This window comes from Xyrauchen texanus, chromosome 27 (genome assembly GCF_025860055.1).
Source record: "Xyrauchen texanus isolate HMW12.3.18 chromosome 27, RBS_HiC_50CHRs, whole genome shotgun sequence".
In the NCBI taxonomy this organism is placed as follows: Eukaryota; Metazoa; Chordata; class Actinopteri; order Cypriniformes; family Catostomidae; genus Xyrauchen; species Xyrauchen texanus.
In genome coordinates, this window is record NC_068302.1 from 9,407,680 (window position 1) to 9,418,527 (window position 10,848).

Here is a 10,848-nt window from a genome sequence, read left to right on the forward strand (position 1 = left end):
AAATATTAAGTGCATTTAGTTTGGTTAGTTTAGTTTAGTTTGGATTGGTGCTCTCTAAACAGATGTGTTTTCAGCTGGTTCTTCAATATTGAGATGGTTTCAGCAATCATGTGGAGGTTGGAAGATCATTTCACCTTAGAGGAACAGAGAGAGAGACAGGCAGAGATAGGAGCTGAGACATTGGGGTCGTAAGGCTGAAACGACAGGTAGAGTCGTGTATCATCTGCATAGCACTGGTAGGAAAAGCCTTGTCCCTTAATTATCGGTCCAAGTTACATTCATATACATTAGCTGTCATTTTCTATACAACGACAGTGAATTATTAGTATCCCACATGCGTGTACTCACACATATTATGAATGTCTCAAAAATCAATCCATCCATCAGTGTGTTATCATTCATCAAATAAAAATCCACAAAGTCAAATAAACTCAATTAACACAAGTTTTATTTAAACAGTATTTTTATGGAAATACACTTCCGTAATAGAGTGAGTGCAAGAGAGTTCGGTGAGAAGGTGAGAATGGAGTAGATCCTCACCTCACCTCCACCTTACATAAATACAGCCTGATACACAAATAAATAGCTTGCACCCTTTCCTCAAGGGCCTGATATACATACACTACATAGAGAATCACACTTAAAGTGCAGAAGTATATATTGATTGCCTTCATTGAACAGGATTATAAAGTACCTATAATAACATTTGTAAATGAAAAAAGAACATGTTGTAACTCTGAGCCATTGTCAGAAAACATTTCTGACTGAGATGGTTGGGTTTTAATTTTTTTAACCATGCAGCAAATAATCCGTAAACTGATATTGAAAAGTCTATAACAGACCTAAGTTACGGTTTATAAATGTGCTACTTTATCAGTCTTATTACTTAGAATTTGTAACAGTGAAATGTATTATAAAAACAATGAAAGATATGAGTGCACAAATCCTAATTTAGTGCTTTCAGATCAAGTGTTAACAAAATAGTGGGACAAATTAACATTCTGCCAAGATGAACTCGATATCTTGGAAGCACTGGATTTGATCATGTCAAAAAACATCACATTCATTTTGGTGTGGGTAAACACAGTTGGTCACTCAAACATTTTAAACAATAAAAATATATTTTAAATACAAAAAAATGGGGAAAAAGCAGAAAGCTAAAAAAGAGAAAAGAATAGCATTTACAAACAGATGTGATAATATAAACCAGCATATTGGCACCACTGGTTAAATATTGTGCATATTAACCAATGGCTAAGTGTTATTACAATAATAGACCTGAAAGTGTTGCAAGAATGCAGCAAAATTCAGTTTGTGTTTGGTTAAAGTCTTTGCATAACTGTGTCGATTCAAAAACGTTATAAAACGCAACAAAACTAAACTGACAATGACTAAAATCTAGAACTGAATGTATGGGAGGTAGATCAAACAACAAACACTACCATTTTCGTTTTCATGTACTGTGACAAAACATGATGTTAGAGCTATAAGTTTATGTTGCATATTTGAAATCATACCACTCTGTTATACTGTATAGGATGTGGTTATCGCATTTTCCAGTTTTCCATATTTTATATACAAATGCTACTATATGTTTGCCTGCAGTAAGCTGTGCAACAACAGCAACAATAAAGCTTTATCATAAACTGACTACAATTCCTTGATACTTTTAAAACGCTATAGATATATTTGATTGTATTCCAACATCGTTTCGACTGAAATGTTGAATTCTTCAACGGAGATCAAACAAAACGTATCCATTCATAAAAATCCAAACAAACTAACTTTAAATAGATTAACGCAAAGCATGAATACATATATAGAAACAGAAAAACAATGGATTTGGTTTTGACAAACGGTCAATGCAGACTTTTTAAATATTTGGAATCTCTACGAGAAGCTTTTGACATTTTGGCCATTGATTAAAGACCCTGGATGTGCACAAGTGCATGAGTAAAGCTAAGAGAGAAGGGTCAGGGTGTGCTAGTATTGCAAACGGTTCCACGGGAGCATGAAACGGGGAAGGGGGGAAAGGAGTGCTAAGAGTAGCTGGCTGGTGGGGCTGTAGGAGAGGGAGCAATGTGATTGGTTATCTCACACTTTGGGACATGTGCAGCGGAGTCAGCATCTCTTCAAAGATGGCTCCTTTCACATTTGAGCCACGCAGGTTTGCTTCCTGGAGATCACAGCCGGAGAGATCGCAGTTCTGCACAGACACATGTTAAAAAAAAACACAATTCTTCTGTCAGAGAAATTCTGTTTTAAGCAGTACGTATGAGAGGCAGTGCTATATTGTGAACATAGTCATGGCTAAATGCAGCATCACAATATCACTCAGCATTGAGTACCTTAGCGCTCAAATATTTACTACATAAATATTACAGACAAACATTGTCCTTAAAGGGATAGTTCACCCTAAACTGAAAATTCTCTTGTCAAGTACGGTACTCAACCTCATGCTTATAGAGACTAAGGACATACATATGTTTTCACCCAAAGAAATCATATAGCTTCAGATGACATAGATTGAACCACCCAAGTTATATTTGATTACTTTTATGCTGCCTTTTATATGTCCTTTATGGAGTTTGAGAGTTTTGAACCCCACTGACTTATATTATATAGACAAAAACACCTCGTACATTCTTTTCAAATGCATTTTGGTAACACTTTACAATAAGGATCTATTTGTTAACATAAGTAAATGCATTAGTTAACATGAACTAACAATGAGCAATACTTATTAAGCATTTATTAATATTGCTTAATGTTAATTTCAACATATACTAATACATTTTTTAAATCGAAAGTATTATAAGTTAATATACTATGAGCTAACAATGAACAATTGTATTTTTATACACTAACATTAACAAAGATTAATAAATGATGTAAACGATATATTGTTAATTGTTTGTTCATTATACCTAATTAATGAACTCATGCTAATATATGGAACCATATTGTAAAGTGTTCCCTTTAAACTTTTTGGGTAAACTATTCCTATTCCTTTTATTTTATTTTTGGGAAAATATTCATAGAAGTTTCCAAATTTTTAAAGTCAAATTCTGTGTTTAAAAAAATACAATAAAAGCAAAGCAAGTCAAAACCAAACAAGCTGAAGAATAATAATTAGGACTTGAACGAAAAATACAACAAAGCAACACAAAAAAAAATGTAAACAAATAAAAAAGTAAAGCAAACCAATTCAAAACAAAAAACTAAAACAAAACAAAAAATCAATTAAAGCTCTGCACACTCTGGGCATTCTCTCACCCAACTGTTTAAACAGTACTGAAGAAGTTCCCATATATGCTGGACACTTGTTGGTTGCTTTTCCTTCACTATCCGCTCCAATGTATAGCTAGATGTAGGTGTTACTATATAGTTTAAACATGACTGAACGTTGTATTAACCAATCAGCATCCGAGAACAATACAATCCATTTTATAATGTATATTTAGACTTAATGGTTTAAGAAACACAACACTGATGTCTCACCTCAAGATCAGTGCCTGCTAATGTAGCACCACGTAGGTTACAGTTCTTCAGTTTAGCATTCTTCAGCGTAGCCACACGCAGGTTTATCCCAGTCATCTGACTGCCCTCCATGTCAACACCTTTCAGATTAGCCCCTTGAGTGCACAGAGAAATTCAAATACAAACAATGACAATGCAAAATGTATTAGTTACAGATTGACACTGCACTACATAATCTCATACATACAAAAAAAATCATATGGTTTATGAAACTAAAATGTGGGGGGACTTTTACCCTCCAGATTGGCCTTGAGCCCAGAGGGATCCTCAAAGTTGCATCCTTTCAGAGACGCTCCCTCTGCATTGGAACAGAGCATCTTCACGCCCTGAAGATTAGCACCCTGAAGCACAAGTCAGTTGGCATGTCAGCTTTTGTTTTTACAAAATCAATGTCATAAAATAGTTCACCAAAAACTGAAAATTCTGTCATTATTTACTCATCCTCATTTTGTTCCAAACCTGTATGCTGTTTGGAAACCTTCATCCAACTCTTTTCCATATAACGGCAGTTCAGAAACCACAGCTGTCGAACTCCAAAAATGGAACATAAAATCATAATAGTCCATAAGACTTGTACACTATAATCCAAGTCTTCTGAAGACATATGATAGCTTTGTGTGAGGAGCAGAGGTAAATTTAAGTAGTTTTTCCACTGAAAATATCACCCTCCAGTGTGCTGATAACTCAAGAACCATTGCGACCAGATCATTTAGACAATATGTTGAACTCAAGAACTGAATCAGATCAACAATTTATTGATAAAAAAAAAATTAAATCTGACTGATCAGGTTCTCAAGTGAACAGCTCACTGGAAAAGCTATTGAATGGCTTCAGAAGACTTGAAATACAGCTCACAGTCAGTTTGCAGATAGACTTCTTTTATGGTCCTTTTTGGAGCTTGACAGATGTTGTTGATCTGCTGATGAAATTTCACCTGTTGTGTTTAATTTTTGGGTGAATTATCCCTTTCAGAATGGCTTCAAATTAACAGGGCCAGAGAAAAAAAAATGCACGAGAGATTTTGAACTCACATCCAGGTTGGCTCCAGACAGGTCCGCTCTCTCCAGGTTTGAGCAGCACAGGTTTGCATAGGTGAGATTACATCGACTCAGATTCGCCATCTTAAAATTAATATAGCGCAAGTCCAGCCGAGAAAGATCAGCCCCACTGAAATTCAGACCCTGACAAGGAAAAAGCAAGGGAGGATGTGAAAAACCATGTAACGCCTACTTACTAGAAGAAGACCGATATATCAGTTTTACAGATTAATCGGTGCAGATAGTTTTTCCCCCTCCGTGGTCCTCTGAAAATTAAGTTTTTTATGTAAGGGCATGCAAAGAAAAATGTGACTACATAGAAACGTCCCTTTTCAGCACAAACTTCATATATTATGAATAATACAAATATTAAATAGGCTATAAAAAGCTTACTTCGGTAAACATTAAATACAGAGCATTGTAACGGAGCCAAGGCTCTGTCATTTCAAAATGAAAGTCAAAATGAAAGTTTACTGTTCAAAGTCCCACATTATGCACCCAATCTTTCAGAATATAAATGGGATTTTGGTTGAAAAATTTACTAAATAAACATCTTCAAATTCAGAGTAATTTTGGGCTCTGGCCTCTTTGCCTGTGCCGACTAAAAAATGTTTTTAACATTCTATGAAACGATTTTAAAAACTATCGGCCGATTAATCGGTTATCAGCCTTTTCTACCATCTTAGTTATTAGTCGAGCTCAGCCCCTGACTGATCTTGCGAACACATGATTGAACAATTCATTCATGAACAATGTCCACTACCTGACAGCGTAGCTCTGATTTGGTTGGTGTAGCCAGCAGAAACCGAACAAATTCCTTCCTAGAGAGTGGAGAATGGTCTTCAGGGGGATGAGAATTCTGATGTAAAAATAAATCAAATAAAAAATAAAAAAAAGAGCACGTTTATAAAAATGTATAAAATTGCTATACAGTTTACAAGAAAAAAACATTCTATTACCTTAATGGAGACCTCTAGCTGTTCGGCCAGCTGCTCTATTCCAAAGAATCGAGCTTCCTCCAGTACTCCTACAAGTAGCATACAAATATTCCATGAACTGAAGAACAGAACACATTTCGGGTATATATCATATTAGAATAACTCAAAGGATAGACAAACAATATTACATTTAAAGGGGCAGTCTTAGATGTGTATGACTTTCTTCAACAGAACGCAAACAAAGATTTTTAGAAGAATATCTGTGAATGAGGTTCAAAACTTTGAAGCTCCAAAAAACACATAAAGGTAGCATACAAGTGATCCATATGACTCCAGTGGTTTAAAACATATCTCCATATATTTAAAACAGAATAATTTTATGTTGCATTAATATGGTTTTTGGAGCTTGAAAGTTCTGGTCATCACTTACTTGCATTGTATGGACCTACAGAGCTGAGGTATTCTTCTAAAAATATTTGTTTGTGTTCTGCAGAAGAAAGAAAGTTATACACATCTGGGATGGCATGAGGGTGAGTAATTAATGATGGGACAATTTTAATATTAATACTGCAGTATTGACACATTATAAAACATTTTTATAAAATCGAAGTAGAGGAGAAACATTCTAAGGCGTTGCAAATGAAAACTAAGCTGATAAAAGAATGATCTTTGATTGTTACATTGTTTATATACATTTATGTCGATGTTTGTTGTGTTTATGTAGGCACATGTATGAATATTGTAGTAACATCTCTAGTGCATTTACTGTAGTTCTGTTCATTTAAATGTATTTAAAATTAAGACCGGCATGCAAAAGAATGCAAAGAAAACCTGCAATACAGCTCCTATATTAGATATGCCAACTTTTGGATTATTTTTGAACACGCAATTGTTATTATCCAAAGAGGTTTCTCTAATGTGATGATAATTTTATGTAATATTGCTTGAATTGCCAAAATAAAAAAGGCATGCAGCACTTAATGTATAACTGATCAACTTGCCAGAAAATGTTCTTTTCACACATACAATAGGTTTGACTTGTTCATCAGGAAATGCATTTGGTGCTCTCCGAGATTCACTCACCGAGTAAGTTTATTCCTTCATTGACAATGATCTGGCCATGCCTCAGGTAATTCAGGATGGGCTCGAAGTACTCTGGGCTGCGATCAATGAGGTAAGCCCCTCGTTCATCCTGCTTATTACCCCATACATCTGCAGTTCAAGCAGAGGAGAAAAGAACTCTGATACAATTCTGATTTACAATCTAACGAACTAGCACAACACACAATGCATGAATCAGTCCGTGTAGATTCAATTACACTTACCATTCTCTCTAAACATGTGTGCCAGCATACTGTCAGGCTCCTTACTCACAAGAGTACTCCTAAAGCAAGAGGAAACAGATGTCGTGACAATGTCTAAAGGGAAGGCCATCTATTGTCCTTTAAAGATTCTTACAAAACAGATAGTTCTGGCTTTATCTGATTGATGACTAATGTTCAAAGTTGTTGTAATCCAGCCAATATGTTTGCCAATATACATAGTACACAACCCTTAAATTATATACCCATGTGCCAAATTGCTTGGCAAACATCAAAAGCCTACAGTTTGGATAATTAACAGTATTACTTGGCAGAAGAATTTGTTTTATATGACGGTTCCTATTTAGGAATGTAATTGGTGTTGTTAATAAATCTCAATAAATAAATAATAAGCCAATAAAACAGCAAGGCACCCCACATTGTTACCTAGTAGTTGTGAAGAGACGGCCACCAATATTCAGCGTCAGCCAATCAGAGTGTGATCCAGAGTTGTCATCTGATGTCTTCCCATCACTCTGAGGATCTAAGATACAGACATAGAGATAGTATCACACACTGCCCTGAATACATGGTTTTAACCCTCCTGTTATGTTCGGGTCATTTTTGACCCATTTAAGAATTAAAGGAATGTTTTGGGTTCAATACAAGTTGAGCTCAATCTACAGCATTTGTGGCATTATGAAGAGTACCACAAAACATTTTTTTTGAGTGTCACAAGATCTCAATCTCTCTCTCTAAAGGTCAAAGTATATTTTGCGCATTCACGTAGCGGATCTCTCTGCGCACAGTACTGTATGCCTGAGGTCAATTTTGTCCTAATCCAGTCTGCATGCCGGCCAGATTTTCTGGACTCGCAGACGCGGTCATCGTTTGTGTGCATTGCCGGTGCATGCACCAATCATTGACTCCAAAAGCGTTCATATTTGCTTGCGGTCAGAAGATTATACTCACAGTATACTCTTCGACCAGACATGCGCCGACCCGAAACATGCAAAAACAAAGTATACCTGGGCTGTATATCTAGTGTACACAAGTAGTACCACAACTCGCAAATAGGCGAGACTCTCTCCAGTTAAAATTCTACTATATAAGCCTTTATTCAGTGTGAAAACACTAAGGTAAACCAATGTCAATTTCCTGCTCATAATTAATAGTTGAGTGTGCTGTACATCTACTGCAAATCTATTATACTCTATACGGGTCATTTTTGACCTGAATATCAGGTCAGTTTTTCATTATTTCTATAACAGAAGGTTTGAAAAAAAAGGTACAATGAAAATGACGTTGACTCACCGATGAAGGCATCTCCTTCTGACACGTACAGCACATCATCATCTCTGAGGATTACATACACAATTAGCAGCCAATAATTCCTGTCACATGACCTATTTAGAGAATAGAGGTGTCAATCTCACCTGATGAGAGCAATGTCATCTATGTGACCACCTTTCCCATTATATAGGTTACTAGCCCTGATTCCCAATTTATTGCTGGCAACTGTCAAAAGATCAGACAGAGTCCCATAAACAGCTACAACCTGCAAAAGAAATAAGGGCTTGATGAAAGTGATACTGCATTGCATTGGGAATTTGTCTGGATGAATATGACTAATCAATGAATAATTAAATATTTATTAAATATACATTTATTCTTAACATATAAAAATAATTTGTAAATAACAGCAATTTATATATGATTATCCTGGTTACTGTATTTTATTGTACATTGGCAGCCAAAAATTAGAATAATGTACAGATTTCGATCAGATATTCACAATGTATAGTCAGGACATTAATAACGTGAAAAATAATAATTTCTCATCAAAAAATCCTCCATGTGCAGCAATGACAGATTTGCAGATCCTTGTTATTCTAGCTGTCAGTTTGTCCAGATAGTCAAGTGACATTTCACCCCACACTTCCTGTAGCACTTGCCATAGATGTGGCTGTCTTGTCTGGCACTTCTCACACACCTTACAGTCTAGCTGATCCCACACAATCTCAATGGGGTTAAGATCCATAACACTCTTTTCCAACTATCTGTTGTCCAATGTCTGTGTTTCTTTGCCCACTCTAACCTTTTCTTTTTCAGTTTAAAAAATTGCTTCTTCTTTGCAATTCTTCCCATAAGCACCCCTGAGTCTTCTCTTTACTGTTGAACATGAAACTGTTGTTGAGCGTGTAGAATTAAATGAAGCTGTCAGCTGAGGACACGTGAGGCGTCTATTTCTCAAACTAGAGACTCTGATGTACTTATCCTCTTGTTTAGTTGTACATCTGGGCCTTCCACATCTCTTTCTGTCCCTGTTAGAGGCAGATGTCCTTTGTCTTTGAAGATTGTACACCTTTGAATGAAATCTTCAGTTGTTTGGCAATTTCAAGTATTGTATATCCTTCATTCCTCAAAACAATGATTTACTCATGAGTTTATAGAGAAAGCGGTTTCTGTTTTGCCATTTTTACCTAACATTGCCCTTAACACATGCCAGTCTATTGCATACTGTGGCAACACAAAAACAAACACAAATACAATGTTAAGATTCATTTCACAAACCAAATAGCATTCAACTGTGTTTGATATAATGGCAAGTGATTTTCTAGTACCAAATTATCAATTTAGCATGATTACTCAAGGATAAGGTGTTGGAGTGATGGCTGCTGGAAATGGGGCCTGTCTAGATTTGATCAAAAATCACTTTTTTTAAATAGTGATGGTGCTGTTTGGTGTCCTGACTATACATTGTGATCAGTTGAATGCCAGTTTGGTGAATTGAAGTACCAACTTCCTTCCGAAACAGCAAAATCTGCACATTATTCCAAACTTTTGGCAGCCAGTGTATATAGATGAAAAATTATTATAATAATCTTAAAAATAAAATCATCTAGCACATAACTATATAGGCTGGATTAAAGTACATAGCATTTTAAGAACTAAAATTAGCTAATAATCTATGTAGGTCATGTCAAACTTGTTGGTTTTAGTAGTGTCTATTCAATTCAGATCATACGATATGGAGGTTTATCAGATAATATTTTAATGATAACCACCTCTGTCGCTCTTATTTGGCCTCATCTTCAACCGCAAGAGATAAATGACAACTTAAAGGGTTAAACACACAAGCTATCTATGCGGTTACAGTTTTTTGGTAAATAGTGAGATGAAGGTAGAGAAACGCTTTATGTCATTAACAGGACATCACTTTGTCCGACAACACTTACTGGAGGAGTTGAACAGGCTAAACGTGGACTGCGTGTGTTCACTCACCTTGCCATTTTTGGAGGTTCCGTTGACAAAAAGCGTCACCCTTCGCATACTTTCTTTACAATAATTTAACGTATTGTAGTGTTAATATATTTACAGCTCGCTAACTTATCTATGTATTAAACTATTAACTACGTTAAAGGAGGAGGAAGAACCAACCTAGCTACATTGTATCATGATGACGAAGCAACTGTCCAATCAAAAAGCGATGACTGTCACCGACATCAGCGATTGACCAATCACAGAACGAATATCTCAGACTGGGCCTGTGGTCCGGACCAATCAGACACAATTGTGGTGTAACCTTTTTTTAAAAGAAAAACTTGACTTGTGAGAATGGAATTTTGACGCAAGGGAAATTTTTTTTCAGTGACTGTGGGCGGGACTAGTAAATCTGCTCATTCGTTTTAAAACTATATGATTACGGGGCAGTCAAAGGTTATGACGGACTGTAAACAAACTGTGAAGTAAATAAAATCAATCTGAAATATTGCGTTTTCATGCAATAGTAAAAGATTTGAAACACTTTTTTTGTCAGTTTTTATGTCAGAAAATATTTGGATCAGATCATCTATTCGAATTATGTACTTCACATAAGCAGCAGCTTAGCAGTGTTTTGTACACTAGGTGGCGCAGTAGGATATATAATATTTGACTAATAAACGTAAGCTAGTTTCCCTTAACTTCAAACGATGTTGCATAATGGCTAATAACAACAACAATAATAATAATAATAATAATAATAATAAT

At 35.7% G+C, this 10,848-nt stretch overlaps 1 protein-coding gene across 1 annotated transcript; it reads right to left on the reverse strand.

Annotated features, from left to right (window-relative positions):
- Positions 1-437: 437 nt before the first annotated feature.
- On the reverse strand, positions 438-10,271 carry kctd9a (potassium channel tetramerization domain containing 9a). The gene is made up of 12 exons (XM_052094940.1): positions 10,102-10,271; positions 8,253-8,374; positions 8,131-8,174; positions 7,264-7,360; positions 6,841-6,899; positions 6,599-6,727; positions 5,537-5,604; positions 5,341-5,436; positions 4,572-4,721; positions 3,776-3,881; positions 3,502-3,635; positions 438-2,206 (listed from the first exon to the last, which is right to left on the reverse strand). The coding sequence occupies exons 1-12, from the start codon at positions 10,147-10,149 to the stop codon at positions 2,090-2,092; spliced, it is 1,170 nt and encodes a 389-aa protein (XP_051950900.1). The 5' UTR covers positions 10,150-10,271; the 3' UTR covers positions 438-2,089.
- Between the last annotated feature and the right edge of the window lie 577 nt (positions 10,272-10,848).